This window comes from Helicoverpa zea, chromosome 20, assembly GCF_022581195.2.
Source record: "Helicoverpa zea isolate HzStark_Cry1AcR chromosome 20, ilHelZeax1.1, whole genome shotgun sequence".
Lineage (NCBI taxonomy): Eukaryota > Metazoa > Arthropoda > Insecta > Lepidoptera > Noctuidae > Helicoverpa > Helicoverpa zea.
In genome coordinates, this window is record NC_061471.1 from 4986273 (window position 1) to 5004989 (window position 18717).

General features: G+C 35.0%; 6 protein-coding genes across 9 annotated transcripts; 2 read left to right on the forward strand and 4 right to left on the reverse strand.

Annotated features, from left to right (window-relative positions):
- The first annotated feature begins 153 nt into the window (after positions 1–153).
- Positions 154–1426, forward strand: LOC124640220 (testis-specific serine/threonine-protein kinase 2). The gene has a single exon (XM_047177899.1). The coding sequence runs from the start codon at positions 350–352 to the stop codon at positions 1388–1390; it is 1041 nt and encodes a 346-aa protein (XP_047033855.1). The 5' UTR covers positions 154–349; the 3' UTR covers positions 1391–1426.
- Positions 1427–1610: 184 nt separating this feature from the next.
- Positions 1611–2493, reverse strand: LOC124640504. The gene is made up of 3 exons (XM_047178295.1): positions 2397–2493; positions 1977–2062; positions 1611–1888 (listed from the first exon to the last, which is right to left on the reverse strand). The coding sequence occupies exons 1-3, from the start codon at positions 2491–2493 to the stop codon at positions 1670–1672; spliced, it is 402 nt and encodes a 133-aa protein (XP_047034251.1). The 3' UTR covers positions 1611–1669.
- A 3642-nt stretch (positions 2494–6135) lies between these two features.
- Positions 6136–7401, reverse strand: LOC124640143. Its single transcript, XM_047177807.1, has 3 exons — positions 7144–7401; positions 6550–6629; positions 6136–6418 (listed from the first exon to the last, which is right to left on the reverse strand). Exons 1-3 carry the CDS (start codon positions 7280–7282, stop codon positions 6182–6184), a joined length of 456 nt encoding a protein of 151 aa, XP_047033763.1. The 5' UTR covers positions 7283–7401; the 3' UTR covers positions 6136–6181.
- Positions 7402–8868: 1467 nt separating this feature from the next.
- LOC124640213 lies at positions 8869–10380 on the reverse strand. The gene is made up of 2 exons (XM_047177884.1): positions 9831–10380; positions 8869–9627 (listed from the first exon to the last, which is right to left on the reverse strand). The coding sequence occupies exons 1-2, from the start codon at positions 9961–9963 to the stop codon at positions 9488–9490; spliced, it is 273 nt and encodes a 90-aa protein (XP_047033840.1). The 5' UTR covers positions 9964–10380; the 3' UTR covers positions 8869–9487.
- Positions 10381–10411: 31 nt separating this feature from the next.
- On the forward strand, positions 10412–14261 carry LOC124640212 (protein max). 4 transcript variants are annotated; one of them, XM_047177879.1, is made up of 5 exons: positions 10412–10653; positions 10737–10814; positions 11010–11135; positions 11638–11761; positions 12475–14261. In XM_047177879.1, exons 1-5 carry the CDS (start codon positions 10612–10614, stop codon positions 12642–12644), a joined length of 540 nt encoding a protein of 179 aa, XP_047033835.1. In that variant the 5' UTR covers positions 10412–10611; the 3' UTR covers positions 12645–14261. The 4 variants fall into 4 exon arrangements, with proteins under 4 accessions (XP_047033835.1, XP_047033837.1, XP_047033836.1 ...); XM_047177881.1 differs by having other exon boundaries at positions 10413–10653; positions 11010–11120; XM_047177880.1 differs by having other exon boundaries at positions 10414–10653; positions 10737–10805.
- Positions 14262–16171: 1910 nt separating this feature from the next.
- On the reverse strand, positions 16172–16650 carry LOC124640493. The gene is made up of 2 exons (XM_047178279.1): positions 16408–16650; positions 16172–16291 (listed from the first exon to the last, which is right to left on the reverse strand). The coding sequence occupies exons 1-2, from the start codon at positions 16616–16618 to the stop codon at positions 16173–16175; spliced, it is 330 nt and encodes a 109-aa protein (XP_047034235.1). The 5' UTR covers positions 16619–16650; the 3' UTR covers position 16172.
- Positions 16651–18717: the final 2067 nt, after the last annotated feature.

The following is an 18717-nucleotide window of genomic DNA, read 5'->3' on the forward strand; positions in this document are numbered from 1 at the left end:
AATTTGATACAGGCTTTCTGAAAAAATATCATTTTAATTTTAGAAACAAAAGAAAAAAAAGTCATCCATGTAGCAAATACGTCTTTTTGGAAGATTTCTTACTAGTGAAAGCGTTTTTTATATCCAAATTCTTTGTGATGTCGTAATATTTTAACAAAATTTTGTGCGTGCTATTGACGGTTAATTATTATTATATCGTTTTACTCTCTTTCATGAGAGTTGTGTGGAAAGCTATTATCAATCGAAAAGCTAACATTTTGACAGGAGGACCACTGAAACCTTGGACATACGTGAGTAGTGAGATGTCCAATGTATCCTAAACGGGTTAGGATAAAGTCGATAGAGCTCAATGGCTGAGCGCCTCAGCCCTCGAAGCTCCGAGGTGAATGCCTTGGAACAACGAGGCTATCTCATCGGCAAGAAAATCGGACAAGGATCCTATGCCACCGTCCACCTGGCTGAGTACTGCGATGCATCCAGCCCGAAGCGGATGCACCTCGCGTGCAAGATATTCGATAAAGAAAAGGCACCTCGGGATTTTTTAGAAAAGTTTTTTCCTCGTGAACTTGATATTCTAACTAAGATAGAAAATCCCCATATCATTCAAGTGCATAGTATTTTGCAGCGTGGACCAAGAGTGTTTATCTTTATGCGTTATGCTGACAACGGAGATCTGTTGGATTTCATTAAACGGAATGGAGTTGTGCCGGAAAATCAGGCAAAACTGTGGTTTAGACAAATGGCTAGCGGCCTGCAATACCTACATAGTAAGAATATAGCACACCGCGACTTGAAATGCGAGAACATATTGCTGTCAAGACGTTTCAACGTAAAATTGGCGGATTTTGGATTTGCTAGATTCTGCACGGACGGTGAAAATCGACGTGTACTCAGTCAAACGTATTGTGGCTCCGCTGCGTATGCCGCCCCTGAGGTGGTAAGTGGCACGGCCTACAATCCCAAACTAGCTGATGTGTGGTCTCTCGGAATTATCCTTTTCATAATGCTGAACGCTTCCATGCCGTTCGATGATTCGAACCTGCGCAAACTACTCAAGGACCAAATGTCCCGCAACTGGGTTTTTAGATCCAGGATCCGTGATACAGTTTCGGCGGCAGCGAAGTCTATCGTGCGACACATTCTGGAGCCCGATATCACGCTTCGCCTCACGCTCGACCGGGTGCTGTCGCACGAGTGGACCCGGCCGCGCAAGGATAAGAGCGCTAGTCTGATGGGGCGGTTGGTGCAGTCGGCCCCCTCGGCGCCGCACTCGCCCGGGAAGCGCGAGCACGACGAGGCCGGCACGTCGGCCGGCGCGCGGGTCTCCGGCGATCACCGGGAGACCGAGCGCGAACGACACGACGACATCAACATGCGCTCACATGACTAACGCTACCTATTATAATTATATACTATGTATCGATAATGTTTACGCAAAAAGTGTTATAATCTTGAATAATTTTTTGACCTTCAAAAATTGAAAATTCACTATATTATTTTGATTTTTTTTTACAATTGACGACTTAACTATTGTTGGTCGGCAATAGTGAAAATAAAGTTTTTTATATAAAATTACCAATAACCTGTCTTTTCATGTTCCTACGGTCTACTTTATACAATATCTGCATCAAGTCCTGTAAATTTACTTCGATTCGATTGCATCATTTTCTTAGTGTCCCTTTGATTTTCTCCACGAGGTCCAAATACGGCTTCGAAGAATCTTAGTGGAATATCCAACAACTCCATATGGTATATTAAGAAATGGGAATCTTATATAGAATGCCATCGTGTGTGCGTCTGGATTGTAGACAACATCCACGGTTGACATAGGGCTAACGTACTCCGCCCGCAGATACGTGAATCTTTTTTCCAAATCTGGTCTTACGGGCTGAAAAAACAAGAAATGAAATATCTACTTGAAGTTCTGACAAACCGAGGATATTTTGCACAATTTTTCAAAACTATATAATACTTACTGTCACATTAAGCGTATACATTGGAGTGAACAGGGGTATATAACCGTTGCTTGCAAAGGAAACCTCCTCGCCTTCAACGTGTACACCTTTAGCAAAAATTGAAAATTATATTATGGTAAAATAGAGAAGTAGGTACCTATCTGTATTCTTTCTTTTGCTCTTATTGTTGCCCATGTTGCTAGCATTAAGGTCATACAACTTTGAACATGTCGATTGCAGATTTGCTTGAAATTGTAGGAACTGTTTTCAAGACAGCAGCCAGCATCCTGGAGGTACCTACATAGCGGAACTATCAAACTGTGGGTAACCTGGTTCTATAGCTCAAAGCGGTTTTGTCCAGTTTCTTTTGCCACAGTATACCGACGAAGCTAGTGCAAGATACACCTCATTAAATCTATGTAGGTAGTTATACATACCCACCGTATTCATAAAATGATATGAGTAAAGTAGTATTTTGGGCACAACACACGGTTATAATATTTATGATAAAAAATCCTCCAAACAACGTCAAGTACATTGTCTCTGCGTGAACTGACGAAATACTGAAATGAAGTTAATTATACAATTTTACGGCAGTCGTTGATTTAGACAGACCACATGAAATTGCAATTAGATTTTCTATTACTTTTTGCGTTTGATAAGATTCTTTTCATGCTGCAAAGGTAAGAAGAAGAGCTGCGTGGAAACCGATATGTGCATGTGATGCGGAAAAAGAAGAGTCATAGTCCTAGGAAGATTTTGGGCATGAAAGTGGACCAACATAGTGGAAGAGGATGACCAAATAACGATGGATGAAATTGTGTGAAAGAGTATGGAAGGAGAGAACATGCTGCGCGGACCCCAAATAAAATTAGGGCAAGGGCATAGAACGATGTAGTGCAGTCATTGAAGCATTATTGCTCCGAATTTTTTTACTGTGAACCGATTTGCATGAAATTTTGGAATTAGGTTCATCTTACCCTTAACTTCAAAAGTGACAATAATTTGAACTCCGCCACCCCCCCTGGGGGTGGTTGCCACCCCTTCTCGGGGGTGAATTTTTTTTTGCAAAACAACCTCGGATATCGATAGAAGACCTAATTTCAAGCAAAAGTTGTCTTTAAAGTTTAAAAAAAAATCCAATACTTCTCAAGTAATTGGCAATTGAAAATTCGCAATTTTTTCACGTTTTTCATCGTTTTTTTGCAAATATCTCCAAAAATATACGTTTTATCGAAAATGTATAAAGAACAAAATTGTAGCAGGTAAAACAACGAACAATTAGTTTTTTTATAAAATGTCCTAAGTGCAATATTAAGCGAGATATTAATGATCATAGCCGTTTTTTATTTTGTCTGAAATTTAATCGTTGTGGTCAATGCCATGTAGCGGTGAGCAGATGCATTTTATACATTCTAATACAAATGGGTTTTGCAGTGCTTGAAATAAGCTTTAAGATGAGCACTATTAAAAGTCTTATGCACGTAAAATAAGTGATCTGTATTGCAAATAAGGGGCGCATCTAATGTTTTTTCTTTGAAATCAATGGGTTTCATAAGTGCCATTTCCACCAAAATTAAAATTAATCGTATTCCGCCTAGGATTAACTTTATTATGAAAAGTTTGATAGATAGTATCACTTTGGCTGCTTCAGGACACATATTTTTCAAAAAAGTTACGATTAACGAAAAGAACAAAATTTCAAATTAAAAAAAAAAAAACACTTTATTTTCATGATATCTCAAAAATTACGACAGATACGTATAAAAGTGTACGATAAAAAAATTAAATTATTTTTCTGACAAACAATTTGGTCTGTTTGTTTTTTTTGTCGAACAAAAATTGACGGAGATATGATTGTTTAAAGAGCGCTTGCCAACGCAATCACAGCCTCTCTTATATAACCCCTTTAACCCTTCACCGTTTTAGAAAAAGGTTCTTTACTATATATTGCAATTATGGATATTGTAGCTCTCTTAATTACTTTTACAATGGTTTTTTATAAATTGTGATAGCATGAAAATTGAAGGAGTTATGGTCCAAAAACTTATCATATTTTTTTCTACTTAGTAACTGAAAATTACGGAATGTCAATATTTGGAGCAATGTGAAAGTAGGCAGATAATAAAGACCCACAACTATTGTAATGTGTATATATGTCACCGGAAAATAATAAAACTCGTAAATTGATCAACTTACTAAAATAATAGATGGCATAAACTACGTCGATTAAATTTCAGACAAAAAAAAACGGCTTTGATCTTTAATATCTAGCTTAATATTGCACTTAGGACACTTTATAAAAAAACAAAAAACAAATTGTTCGTTGTTTCACCTGCTACAATTTTATTCTTTATAAAATTTTCGACAAAACGTATATTTTTGGAGATATTTGCAAAAAACCGATGAAAAACGTCGTCGTCGTCGTGTTAAAAGTCGTGGTGGCCTAGTGGGTAAAGGACCAATCTCTCAAGTATGAGGGCGCGGGTTCGATCCCAGGTCAGGCAAGTACCAATGCAACTTTTCTAAGTCTGTATGTACTTTCTAAGTATATCTTAGACACCATTGGCTGTGTTTCGGATGGCACGTTAAACTGTAGGTCCCGGCTGTCATTGAACATCCTTGGCAGTCGTTACGGGTAGTCAGAAGCCAGTAAGTCTGACACCAGTCTAACCAAGGGGTATCGGGTTGCCCGGGTAACTGGGTTGAGGAGGTCAGATAGGCAGTCGCTTCTTGTAAAGCACTGGTACTCAGCTGAATCCGGTTAGACTGGAAGCCGACCCCAACATGATTGGGAAAAAGGCTCGGAGGATGGATGATGAAAAACGTGAAAAAATTGCGAATTTTCAATTGCCAATAACTTGGAAAGTAAGTATTGGATTTTTTTTTAACTTTAAAGACAACTTTTGCTTGAAATTAGGTCTTCTATCGATATCCGAGGTTATTTTGCAAAAAAAAAATTCAAAATCTTTGACGACTGAAATCATAATATTAAGGCGCGTTCCCGCGCAAAACGCAGCGGTAGTCGTTTTTTGTGCAGTTTTTCGAAGTAAACTTCTCTTTATCCAATACCTTCTACATTAAATTTCTACATAATCTTGACTCCAAAATGGTAGTTTTCTTTTTTTTTCTAAGTATCGTAATGTTTAATTAGAGGGTCACAACGAAACCACAGAAATGAGAAATAATCAGTAATAAGATGCATCTCTTCGTAAAGTAACTATTATTTTTATTTGCTACCTGAACTAATAGATAGGTAATTTAAAAACGAACATTATGGTAATTTTATTTTTTTCAAAACACGAACATTTTATTTTATAAAAATTTTAAACCAAAATATGAGCGTTCTCGCTACGTATTTCTTGCGCCGACTTTGTATGGGGGCGGTATGCTCGGGGTACCGTCTTAATGTTCGGCCATTCAGAGAATGCGTTCCTGACACGTCGCGATTGAACTGACGACGTAACTACATTCATTGATTATTGATATAATAATGTTGTTTTAATGCTCCTCAATTGTTAAAACGGTAAACAACCAGCAAAAATATTTTTATCGTAACTGCAACGCCATTGCAAAGTTACGTCGTCAGTTCAATCGCGACGTGTCAGGAACGCATTCTCTGAATGGCCGAACTATAATTAATCGATCAGAAAATATTCCCAGAATCGTAGGTATCTCTGTATTTCGGATAGATTAAGTGAAGAAAATTTCATTACACGGGCTCGAGATGGCGTCCTTGCGGTGAGCCAGCAACATGTCAATTTTTTTGTTAATCTTAAAGCCCCGTATTCATGGTGAACATTTGTTTAGCAATATTGTTGATGAGCAACATAGGTACCTATTGCCAGCAACTCGGCAATATGTTGATGCAGCTTTGTTTATAAACAAACGTTTGCCATGAATACGGCGCTTATATGTTTTGTAAGTACCTATGTAGGTAATGCCAAAAAAGAGGTTGTTAGCTTGTTTGCTAAAGTCTATTTCACGAAAGAAGTCCCGCGGAAACGTGATAATTGTGGAACTATATATTTTTGTACGGATTTACTGAGCTATCGCATAGTCACTAGCGCTGCGTCTGCGGGACTTCTTTCGTGAAATGGACTTTAATCAAGAAACTTACAGTCGATATAACTATAGTTAAGAAATGTGCAAATGATGTGTTCCAATTTAAATTCAATAATTTATCAGAAAATATACGTAATATTTATTTAATACAATCAAATGTATCACGGCACAGCGGCAACAGAAACGGCTTTAGTGTCGTTGCGAGAATCCACTCTATGGTCATGAGTGCACAGTTGGTAAGTCGTGATGACGGCGTTGCCGAGGAAGCGGCCGGTAGGATCCTGACGCACAACATGCATGTATTCATCACCCAGAGTAAACTGGACTTGTGGGGGTGCTGCCCAGTCACACACCTTCGCCACGGCTTTGTGCACAGCGGGAGGATTCACGCAGAATAGCTGGAAACAAAAAGAGGGCATTTACTATGATAGGTTATTAAGGAGGCTTTGCTCGAGTGGCCTCGTTATAAGGAGTTTTAAGCCTGAATACATCTTTAAGTTACCTATTTATTGAGTCGATTATTGCTTACCTGTTGATAAGCTTCGTGTTGACCTGGTACAATGTAAGCGATGGGATAATCGTATTTAAACTTCGACTGGTAGTCCGTTTCTGAAAAATAGAAGTTTTAATATTTTCAGTTTCATTAATAGACACAGTGTCAGAACTTATATTGGCCTGTTTTTAATTCTAGAGGTCTTCGTGTTCCCGAGGCGTTTTATCAATTTCAAACAATATTTGGTATGTGTAAACCTACACACGTTACAGGCCTGGGCCTTAAGGGGCATCTTCGATTACTTAGGTATGTATAATTCCTTGAGACGCGCTCGTAATACAAAGGTATCGGGACGGCGTTCTGTCCACCATTTTGTCAGCGTTTAAAAAATACTTTATACGCGTTACTTCATTAGCAGAGGTCCTCTAGCCACGACGCACTTTATTTAAAATCGGTTTTGGTCACTGGGAACTGTAACATTTCGAGATCTCGCAAATATAACTATCTTACGTGCTTATCTACTCAAATTGATGGCACCATTCGCCATGCACGTCTCTCAACCCGGAACGATAGCAATATTATGAATGATAGCAAAAAACCGCTGACCTTGATGCTCTAAAAACAACGTACCTTTTGTTACTGTTGTGCAATGAGGAGGTGTCTGCTTAATATTATTATTTCTTCTATAATACCGGTACGCATATCTTCTGCGAGAATCTATCACTACAGCACACAATAGCAACACAAACAACAGCGCGTAACACCTCATTTTGTCGAACTTTAACGACAGACTGAGGATATTTAGTTTAACTGCAAAACATTATGTGTTATCTAGAGTTAATTAAAATGAATCAGCGGTCAGTAGCGCTAGGGATCGGTACGAAATAAACAAATCGTCAGTCATATGAACAAACATCGTTCATTTGTTTGTGACTAATTTTACACAATTGGTTAATGCTTAGTACAAAGGTTATCAAATTGCCAATTGCCTTTTAAATTTTTGTCGATAACTACATACCTACCTACTTCTAGAGAAATATCTTCTACTACTTACTTTGGTACCGTCGTTAAGAAAATATTTAGCGTAATACGATTTCCTCACGGTATTTAACAGGGGCCCGATTCTCCTAAGTTAATAATGTCAAACTCGAATAGAAATCGAATCGCAATATGATCGCAATAGCAGTTTTAACCATATCGGGCATTCTGCTACTAATAAAAGACCAATCGTATTCGATTGACATTTGATTAGTGTGCGATTGGTCTGCTATTTTGGTGATTTTGGTCCATACGGTAGTTTGCTGTACAATCATTTTGCAATCGTAAATCATTTGCAGACAAAATGATTCATTATTGAATGACAGAAAAGGATAAAAAATTTTACTTCAAAGAAAAAATAGCGGAATGCCACATACGTTTCAATCGTAATCGAGTCGGGATTGGATCTCAGTCGAATCGAGTCGAACGTGAATCGTATGTTGCTTAAGTAAAATTAGGAGAGTTTAGATTTAACTTCAAACATTAATGTGTAGAAGCTTTTTTGGTAATAGGTGGTAATAAATCATGTACCTACCTATATATTTAACTGTTCAGCCACCAAAAATATATTGGTTTTGGGCAATCTGCAGTGGTAGCAGAGGATGGCAATAGGCTGATATGATGATGGGTTCGAATAGTGCAGTGTCTGTCTCGTGTTAACACTATGTAGGTATATGGAACCATTAGTATGAGTTATTATTCGAATTGACCATCGTAAGAAGTTTGCAGGAAAATGGTTTTGCTATCGGAACAACAAAGCATGAGTTAACACGTTAAGTAATTTATTTTTTTAATTTCGTTTTATATAAGAATTCATAGTTCGTGTAGGTACTGCCTTAGGTTAGGTACGGGGCTATTGGTTACACTTTCCCTTTGATTACTTATTTCCTACTATTGCGAGTATTTGTTTGTATTCAAGCACCATATTTCTTTTCTCTGAAGGAATCATTTTTAAAGGGAGACTGGAAGACATTGGGCTGCGGGGTTGTTCCAAAGAGTTACCGCAGCCCTGGTAGGTATATAAAGGCACAGATTACTTTAATAAAGAGCTTTAGAAGCAACATGATGAATTTTAGTCAGTAAGTCTGAGGAAAGAATATACGTTAAGGATTATAAAATATGTAGGTAGGTACACTAAGTTAAAACAATGTTTGCAAATACTGTTAAAGTACAATCTTAGTTCAGAAATTATTTTGTTTAATTTCTCAAAAACCAATAAAGTAAAAATAATTTTCCTAGAAAGTCTATATAAAGTTTTACATTTGAAATTTTTCATAATTTTTAAACTTATGGTTCAAAAGTTTAAACTTTCGGAGCGATTATTTCCGAAAATATTAATACTATTATCTAAACCCCTCTATTCATTTTAACGCGCTTATATTTTAAAATACCTATCCAACGATATCACTGAATTTACATTTTCACACATTAGGATTGGAATGAAAAAAAAAATCACCTAATTAAAGATTTCACCCTAATTAAAGATTTTTTGTCCGCTTTTTATTTGGCTCTGTGGTGCTAACGGTCACTGAGATTAGGTAAGCGCAGACCGCAGACGGACGGACGAACGGACAAACAGACGTGCCGAAACTAGAGTACCTACCTATATAAAGAGTTCCTCGTTTAATACGGAACCCTAAAAAAGTAAACAGAAACTTGATATGAAATAATTATTGGTGCTAACATAATTTCTTTATCCTGCAAGTTTTAAGTAGATACAGACTTATACACCAAATGGGACGCCTCCTGCAAACTACTTACAGGAAACTGTCGGCACAAATTAATATGCTAGAATACAAATACACATATCTGGGTAGGTACCTAACTACTTTGATAGGTAGGTTTAATTAAGGCCATATCTACAACAAAACAGGAAAATGCATAAAATAAATTAGCGTATTAAGTTTATTTATCTAGTCTCTGTTTCTGTTGTGGTTTATTCTTCCTCATCCTCTGTTTCCTCATACTCTTCATCATCAGTATTGACTTCGGAGTCATCCTGTAGGAGGAGCAAGTCGTACCATAGCTCAGCATGGAACAAAGCCGCTGTTTCAACTTCTATTTCAGCAGCTTCCACTGAAAATTAAAAAAAATACTTAGCAGCTTTTGTGCAGCGGTAAGTTTAACAACGATGGCCAGAATGCATGTTAGTGCAATTTTACAATAACATAATTATTACACTCGCTAAAGTTTAATCACACAACATTTTTAAAAGGTACTGACATTCTAATGCTATATAAATATATTATAATAAAAGAATTCATAGATTTAAAACTTACATCGTAAGTTCATTATAACATCAACAGTTTTTTTCATCCGGGCCAAGTCAGATTCTATTTCTCCTTGCACTATTTCATAGAAATCTGGACTGTTAACATCAATATTTTCGATATCACTGGGTTCACCAGCCATGTTTTTGAGCACAAGTACTTTACAATATTTTAATAACGCCCCTACAGAAAATCATAAAAATATTTATTTTGATTTAAATTTCCCGCTAAAATGTCTAAACCTTCTAATAAACATTTACTCCATAGACAAAGTATTATTTATGGTTTTATTACGTACTCTTTAGGCTCCGCGATAGTTCTATTGTTTTTATAGCTACTTTTCTTAATGAAATATTCAAAATCAGAAAAATGAATAATCAAAATGAATAATACAATTTTCTTTTGAAGAAACTAATTTGGAGAAGTGTTATTAAAATGTGGACTAGTAAAAATATTTTTAGTATTTGACCAAATTGAAATGTTTTCGAAAATTGAATAAGTTATTGCTATCTTGCTTGAACTTTATATAACAAAATGTATAAAGCGCTATCGTCCTTAAAAAAATCATTACGCAATGAACATAGGCTGTGTTATCGCGGATTTACTTATCTGTGCTGTCATTGTCACGCCTGCCTCTTCTGTGTTCGACTCATTTTGGTTGTGGTTTCTTTTCTAATTCAAGAGATTGAAAGATATAAAACGCGTGTTTGGATAATTTTGTAGACGTGCATTTCACTCATGATTGTTTACTAATTGTTGGGGCCGTGAAGTTGATTAGAACTCATTAAAGATGATGAGTGACGACGATCGTGACATCGATATTGAAAGTGATGTAGGTGTTTTCCCGATTTGACAGTTCATTGGGTTCGTGCTGCATGTTTATTTTGCTACTGATACTATTTTTGCAAATTCCAGGCAGAAAATGACTCGGACTCTAGAACACATGCCAGGAATAGTGTTGGTGGCAGTGGATATTACTCCCAGGTAAATTGTGTTCGTATCCATTACAAAGATTTGAAGGAAAAGTACTTCAAATCTATATTTTTCTTAATTTATTCAATTCTTTTTGTAAAAATTACCGCTGATGTATTGATTCATGCTGTTTAAAGTTTTTTTTTGAAATAATTTGAAATTTATATCAACTGAAATTAGTGAAGCATGACACTCAGGAAATGTTAAATGTTACAGGCAGAGAAAAGGGCACACCATAATGCATTGGAAAGAAAGAGAAGAGATCACATAAAGGACAGTTTCACATCATTAAGGGAATCAGTACCAGCTCTCCAGAATGAGAAAGTGGTATGTTCAAAAATTGTAAGCATTCACATTTTACATGTGGTATTGACCTTTATTTTTATAGTTACTAAGTTTTGTTTTAGTTATGCCTGAATACTCAAAGTATTTGTGATAGTTTCTGGTCAGCCATACATAATTACATACATAAGCAAGTATTTTCAGTATTCAGGCATATTATTAGTGTAATATTATAGATAAATGTTGTGTCAGCAACTTAGTAGAATATCAGCGGGTCAAGCTAAAGTCAAGGTCAAAGAGGTTATTGTTCAGTAGTCACCATTAGCAACAGCAGCAGTAGTCAGTATATTTAAGACTACCTTCAATTAATAACTCATATCCAGTATTTTACTTATCAATGAGAATCAATAATTAAACCTTTGCATAAACAAAACGCAATCAATAAAATTAAGAATAGATCTAAAAAATCATACATTAGTTCATGCTTGAATTTAACTAAAAACCATTATTATGGCAATAATATATGTATAAAAAATAAAGCGTCATGAAATTATTGTTATAGGCCAGTCGAGCACAAATATTAAAAAAGGCAGCTGAGTACATACAGTTTATGAGGAGAAAAAACAATTCACATCAACAGGACATAGAGGATTTAAAGAGACAAAATAACATACTTGAAACACAAAGTAAGTAGCCAGCTACGTTGTTCCCTTTTTTGGTCAGAAATGTCAGACTATAGTTCGGCCATTCAGAGAATGCGTTCCTGACACGTCGCGATTGAACTGACGACGTAACTTTGCAATGGCGTTGCAGTTACGATAAAAATATTTTTGCTGGTTGTTTACCGTTTTAACAATTGAGGAGCATTAAAACAACATTATTATATCAATAATCAATGAATGTTATTACGTCGTCAGTTCAATCGCGACGTGTCAGGAACGCATTCTCTGAATGGCCGAACTATAAATATATTTCTTCTTAAGCTGTTTGTGTACCGAGGCAGCGGTATCTCTTTCGCACAATCCCAAAGCCCACTATGTTGTTCATTTTTTAAACATTTGTACCCAGTGCAAGAGAAGCTAAACAATAATTAATGTTTTGCAGTAGTCTTCATTTTCTAGTTTAGACTAAACAGCCTTTGTTTTGAATACAAGGTTAGATTTCAATGTCACATACTTTCATAGTATTCTATAACAAAAAATATTGAAATTCATGATACCTCCATCTTACTATTTTTCTCTACAAGTTGATGGATGACAACTTAAAATTTTAGATGCCTAGTATACCTCCATGCATATGAGTCAAGTCGAAATGAAATAATCTAATAAACGTTTGAAATAATCAATATAATTCTTTTAGGAGCTCAGCCATCTTTAACATGTAAATTATTGTTTTACAGTTAGAGCATTGGAAAAAGCTAGACAGTCTGGCAACTATTCAGATGCTCACGAGCTAGGGTTAGGCGTCAAATCTGAAGGGGATTCTCATGACACTGACAGTTCTGACGGAGAAGCCACCACGCGTCGCGTCAAGAAGCTTAAAATTAATGGAGTCATGTCTAGTAATTAACCGAGGTTGTGAGATGAATTCATCTTAGCTAATGATGACTCAGGATTCACACAAATTGTTAACCAATATGAAAGAATTACTTTGTTCCAATACATATGTATATTTTTGATACAGATGAAATGAAATTAAGTAGGTAAAGTAATAAACTTAATGTGTAGCGTGTTAGTGTTTTATCTAATAATTGTAATAGTTTTAATGTTAAATGTATGCAACTAGTTTTACTTATACAAGCAGTTTCATGAAACAATAATGTTGTGTTGTGTTCTGGACATAGGGATTGAAAAAAAAATTAGCTATGCAAATGTCCAATGTACAGTCAGGTCCTCAACATTTTATTGCATAATGTTAAATGTAATGAAGAATGAATTAATGTGTATTGTCTGATGTACTATTTTGTACAATCTTCAATTATTTTTTTAATTAATTAGTCTAATGTTAGATGATACAGCACCACAATATACTTTAGTTTTTTTTTCTGTTATTATGATACAAGCAAGTATTGGTTTTATTTATGTTGAAGTCTTGGCAGACGTTACTGAGAGTAATTCATCTTTCTAACTAATGTATAATATTATGTTCTTCGATAAATAAGTGATAAGTAAACTTTACATTGAATTTTCTTATTGATCTGTTTCTAATAACGAAAGATTATTTTAAGCGTGATACAATACATTTCTAATTTTAATGTTATCATTTATTGATAATTTAATTAATTGAATATTTTAATGTGCCTGTCAATGTTTTCCGTTGGAACTTATATAATGTTGAATTGTTTACCACTTCAAAGAAACAATGCCAGTTGTCAATATGCAAGTTAGAATACTGCAATGTGCAGTTCTATTTTTTATAACATTATTGTTATGTGTGTATGTTTAGGATTTTAATTCTAATTTCATTGAGCCTAAGGCCAAACAGTTTGTGACGAACTAACATTAATTTAGATAAGGCTCCTTCATGGCATATCTTCATGTTTATGAAGATACCACTGCACCATGATGTTCACACTTTTATTTCATGCCATTCTTGAATATTATTGTATGTTGTCAAATCGGTTCATAAAATTGCAATAATAAGAATTTGATTGATAATTTGATTAAATGATATGATTATTTTTTTTATACTCATCTTATGGATTATGTATCATTGTAATATTAAATACCAAATTTATTTTAACAAATATAATGTAATGACCGTACATTTTCTTGTCTATTTCTGGTACATATTACCTATTCGGGATTTTAAGATAATTCAATTTGAAGTAATAGATGTAAGGTTTAGTCTTCTTGAACAATGAGTGTGAATAAGATTACTACACAAATGATGCACGTAAAGAAACATAGCCCTTCTCAGCAGTCGGGTAATAAAGGACGTAATTGTACGGTCAGACTCGTCAGACCTTTGTTGATAGGTACGAAATAAAGTGCAATACTTGCGTAGTAAGTTTTATGCTTCATGGTATTATTATTTTTGTATAATTTTTGTCATTGCAAATAAATTCTAGATATAAATATTTTTTAATTAATAAAAAAATGTTATTTTGTAAAGTTACTGAAATGTGTTTGTTCTAGAAGACTAAATAGTTTTAACGAAAAAATATACTTAAGTACTCTGTTAAAACGTTGTTTTTTACTGAAAATCCTATCTTAAAAATCTTTGGGAACTATAAGATAAGAAACGAGACGAGGTGGAAGCTCATTCATAAGTTCATTAAAAAAAAACTACAGGAAAAATATACAGATACAAAAATCCTAAAAGTATCAAAAGGGTTACATAAACATTGTTTAAAAAGAAAATATTGCAATAATTTAAAATCAGAAGGCCAGTGAACGCTGTATTCTATTTATTGATTGTGAGCCGATTGGCTGGCGTGCACTGCTTACTCAGCGATTCTTTTGTTCATTTTGGTTCGTTCCGCGTCTGTTTGGACACTCGGACGTTTTCCCGCTATCTCGATATTTTCCCGCCAGTTTTGCTGTTTTGTTTGCTTGGTCAGCTGTTCTCGATAGTTCGTTGATTTACTGCCCTAATTAAGCTTGGAATATTTCGCTATTGGGGTGATATCGGGTTATTTCATACGAGTCATTGGCAGGTTTTGTGATTGGTATTGGTATGAGATTTGAGATTTTTTTGCTGCGATTGTACGTATTGTATAAGTTGACTTCGTGTTCGTTAATTGAAATTTAGGCTTAATTTTACCGACAGCACAAACGTTAGTGTGAATTTTCACGTTCAATTTTCAAAATAGTTGCTTAGTTGTTCGTAGACAAGGAATCCTTGGAATTTGTAATCATACCCACTCATATAATTTTAATCCTTATGCGGTGTCTCGCTAATCCAAAAAAAGCCCATTCGAAGAATTTCTTTTTATTGTTTTATGACTTTTACAATCGCTTAGTTTTAAAAGGTCTTAAGAGCTGTGAGCGACTTTTAAAGATTTTACGATCGATTGTTTAAAATAATATCTATATACTTTGGTAGACTATTTGGCACTATTATTTTTTTTATTGGATATTAGTTTATTATATACCTAATCATTACCTATAGGTAGGTCCTTTCATCAATTTTAATAGGTAGGTAATAAAAAGTACATATTATTGAAAAACCTTTAAAAATATCGTATTGTAGCTGTAAGCAAAACAGAGTACTACTATTTTATAGGAAATGATACCTACCTAAGCCTTTGCGTAGCAATGGGATCGGATAACCAACAGGCTAATGATTAAAAGGTACCTTTATAAAATATAAACTAACCAAAGGAGGTTTGTATTGATGCTTGTTTATTTTTACATTTTTCAATAAAAATTACATTAATTTACACAAACCAAAAAATTACGAAATGGAGAATGGAATTACAAAATATTACTTTAATGTTGACAATAATAGCTTTTTTACAATATTGTACCAAAATATTAATTGAATATTCGAAGATCGTAATTATTGACAATCAAATAAAATAAACATCACATCAAATCAAAAAATCAAAGTACACAGACCAATAAAATTCGATTAGACAGAACTACGATTAATTTAAGTGACATACTTATATTTTCCAATCTATTAGGTACATTAGGAATGATACCTATGTCTCAATAGTTATAAAAAATTAAAAAAGGTTCGCCAATAGTTTTAAAAACAATAATATGTCACAAATTAAGAAGTAAATAATGTCGGGACACCTTTTTCACACACGGTCGGTTAGCCCCATGGTAAGTTATTTATTAACTTGTGTTATGGGTGCTAACACAACTGATAAACTACATATAGCTACATAATATACATATTTATAAATACATATCATAACACCCAGACCACGGCCAACAAGCATGCTCATCACACAAATGTCGACCGAACCGGGAATCGAACCCGGGACCTCAGGTTCGGCGGTCCGGCATGATGACCATTGCGCCATCGAGGTCGTCAAAGAAGAAGTTACACAATAATATTGGTTCATAGATCAAAACACATGTATCATGTAAGTTACATGGTTGAGCAAAAACATAAATCACAGCATTTTGTCTTCATGATTCGTCAATGACCCGATAACACATTACTTCTGACTTGCATGTCCGTTGTATTCGCAACGAATTCGCTGGTTTCGTAGCAGTCGGGGCCCATTAAGTTGTTCAGCAAACTTTTGTCACTATCGTCTGAAAAGAAGAAAAAAAGTTAGCATCTATATTTTACCCTTAAACAGCACAAACTAAAACTTAAACACATTTACTTAAAGATCTCGTAAATAATTAATTAATATTTTGATACTTACCCAAAAAATCAAAGATAGACAATTGGTTGACGTCTTGCGGTTGGTAATCGCAATCATTTGCGATTATTTCATTCGAAATTTCGAAGTCACTTTGCAGGTCAATGCTCTGAAGGGTTGTTAAGTCCGGCTGCGTATGATCTTGGCTGTCAGGCGGTTGCTGAGGTGGCACAATGGAAGGCACCACGATCAACGATCTTGCAATACTCTCCATGCATGGTAAAGACCGCGATTCTGCAGACAAAGTTCCCATGTCCCACTGGGGAACGGATTCCGAAGAGCTTTGGGATTCGGAATTATAAATCTGATTGTACAATTCGGTGTGCAGTTGGATGTGTGTTTCGCAGACGTACTCCTGTTCTTCTTGTATTTCCACTGGGATCTGATCGGCTTGTATCAGGTAGTCCGTATTGTCCTGCATTGTGAGGGTCGGTGGAGACACGGTTTGACCTCTCATCTCGATGCCGGAATCCACCGAGCATGTTTCCGATCGAGTCTTAGTGCGTTTTTCTTGTTGGATATCTTCGCTGGAACTTTGCCGCTCTGATCGCTTACGTTTTTTTCTCTGAAACAAAATAAATAAAAGATTATTATCAATAAGTTGCAAAGACATTTATGTACATCATAATTAATTAAGCATGTAGAGATATTTACCTGTTTTCTTAGATCATAGTTTTCACCGTCGTTATAATGACCACTGGTTTCAGGATATGAATGGGGCTCAGGCGTTTCAATGTCCTAGAAAGAAATAAAAATATTAATATATACAGCTAAAGAAATCATTAGACAAATATAAATGATTCAAAACATACGATGATTAAGATAACTTACATCATCCTCATCTTCACTGCCTAAACATTCTAAGCTTGCATCGTCAAGACCCAATCGGCCTTGGAGTGTGAGAACTGCAAAAAAAAAAAATTCTATATAGTAGAAAACATTCTACCAATTAATTTCATAGTAAATAAGTTCGACTTGAAAGAGGGAAGATACATACTTTGAGCTTCCAAGTTTGCGTTGATGCGTTGCAAGTCTGAGATACTCTCAGATTTCTTTCTGGTGGCTCTCTGGATACGGCTGATCACTGTAGCTAGGAGGTCTGCGTTTGAGATCTGTAAAGAGAAAAATATTAAATAAAATCTAAAATAATACACAAAAAGGTTTATTATAAAGCTTGGTATATAAAGATAACTTACTTTGGGATCGCAATGTACAGCCTCAACTAGCTGCGATATGGCTTCTGCAGTTTCGTTGCGACGTTCTCTCTCGTATTGAGCATTGCGTGCGCGCCGCTCTTCCTGCAAACCAGAAAATATAAATATTAAATTAATATATTAACAGGAAGATTTACTATAACATGTAGAAATATTGGGTGATTAAATATTACAAACCTGTGATAGGGGAGTTCGGTTTTTGCCAGCTGGTCTACCGCGGCGTCTGTATGGAACATCAGATTCTCCTCCCGAAGTTTGTTTCTGAAATAATAACAAAATGTTTAAACATATTGGTATTTTTCACATATAAAATGAAAACCACTTAACATGATTTCATGTTACGATACCTTACCTTGTTGTTACCCATATTTTTAACGAAACTACTTTGTTTAATTTACAAACAATAATTTTCACAAATATTAATTTAAAATCTACACCAGTCGAGCTTCACCAATTAGCAACGAACGCTGTAATGATTCCCGATTTTTTTTCAACCCCTGTTTATATACTTACCTGCGCTTACGCATATACATAGGGAGGGGGAGGCTACCTAGGCAACCTCCTTACTATTGGCTGTTTAGGGATTACCTATTGTTCTAACCACCCTATTGTTTATAACTTCTAGTGAAAGTTTACTACGACTTTTGGGTATTTTTTAAATATTATAATAGGATTTAAAATGGCATCTAATAAGTTTATACCTTGAAAACATAAGTCGTTGTTACTAGAAGTACCTATGTAAGTGTGTGTTATGGATTACGTAGGAAGTAGGTATACAGTTGGGTCTCGTTAATCAAAACTGGTGTCATTTAAATATTACCTACGAATGATAAGGAGATTCAAATATTAAATGGTTGAAAAAATAGTTAATGCATAACTAATATTCATTATCTACCTAATTTTGTAAAAGATTACAAAATCATATATGATTGCAATCTGATAACTAAAATTGTCGAACGTTTTATCAAGGGCTTAAATAAATAAAGATTTATTCGTTTTCATAGAAAGACGTTTATATATACATTTTACCAAAAGTTAACAATGGGTTTTAAAGGGGAAATAAATTTTATTTTTATAAAGTAGGTAAACAGACAAAATA

What these genes read in the sequence shown, in the direction of transcription:
- LOC124640220 (XM_047177899.1), top strand. Translation starts at nt 350, where the DNA reads ATGGCTGAGCGCCTCAGCCCTCGAAGCTCCGAGGTGAATGCCTTGGAA.
- LOC124640504 (XM_047178295.1), bottom strand. Translation starts at nt 2,493, where the DNA reads ATGTACTTGACGTTGTTTGGAGGATTTTTTATCATAAATATTATAACC. An exon ending in CATATCATTTTATGAATACG is followed by an intron (nt 2,063 to 2,396) that starts GTGGGTATGTAT and finishes TTTTTGCTAAAG; the next exon opens with GTGTACACGTTGAAGGCGAG. An exon ending in TGTATACGCTTAATGTGACA is followed by an intron (nt 1,889 to 1,976) that starts GTAAGTATTATA and finishes TTGTTTTTTCAG; the next exon opens with CCCGTAAGACCAGATTTGGA.
- LOC124640143 (XM_047177807.1), bottom strand. Translation starts at nt 7,282, where the DNA reads ATGAGGTGTTACGCGCTGTTGTTTGTGTTGCTATTGTGTGCTGTAGTG. An exon ending in TTGCACAACAGTAACAAAAG is followed by an intron (nt 6,630 to 7,143) that starts GTACGTTGTTTT and finishes TCTATTTTTCAG; the next exon opens with AAACGGACTACCAGTCGAAG. An exon ending in AACACGAAGCTTATCAACAG is followed by an intron (nt 6,419 to 6,549) that starts GTAAGCAATAAT and finishes TTTTGTTTCCAG; the next exon opens with CTATTCTGCGTGAATCCTCC.
- LOC124640213 (XM_047177884.1), bottom strand. Translation starts at nt 9,963, where the DNA reads ATGGCTGGTGAACCCAGTGATATCGAAAATATTGATGTTAACAGTCCA. An exon ending in TGTTATAATGAACTTACGAT is followed by an intron (nt 9,628 to 9,830) that starts GTAAGTTTTAAA and finishes TTTAATTTTCAG; the next exon opens with TGGAAGCTGCTGAAATAGAA.
- LOC124640212 (XM_047177879.1), top strand. Translation starts at nt 10,612, where the DNA reads ATGATGAGTGACGACGATCGTGACATCGATATTGAAAGTGAT. An exon ending in ACATCGATATTGAAAGTGAT is followed by an intron (nt 10,654 to 10,736) that starts GTAGGTGTTTTC and finishes TGCAAATTCCAG; the next exon opens with GCAGAAAATGACTCGGACTC. An exon ending in AAGTGGTATGTTCAAAAATT is followed by an intron (nt 11,136 to 11,637) that starts GTAAGCATTCAC and finishes TTATTGTTATAG; the next exon opens with GCCAGTCGAGCACAAATATT.
- LOC124640493 (XM_047178279.1), bottom strand. Translation starts at nt 16,618, where the DNA reads ATGGAGAGTATTGCAAGATCGTTGATCGTGGTGCCTTCCATTGTGCCA. An exon ending in GTCTATCTTTGATTTTTTGG is followed by an intron (nt 16,292 to 16,407) that starts GTAAGTATCAAA and finishes TCTTCTTTTCAG; the next exon opens with ACGATAGTGACAAAAGTTTG.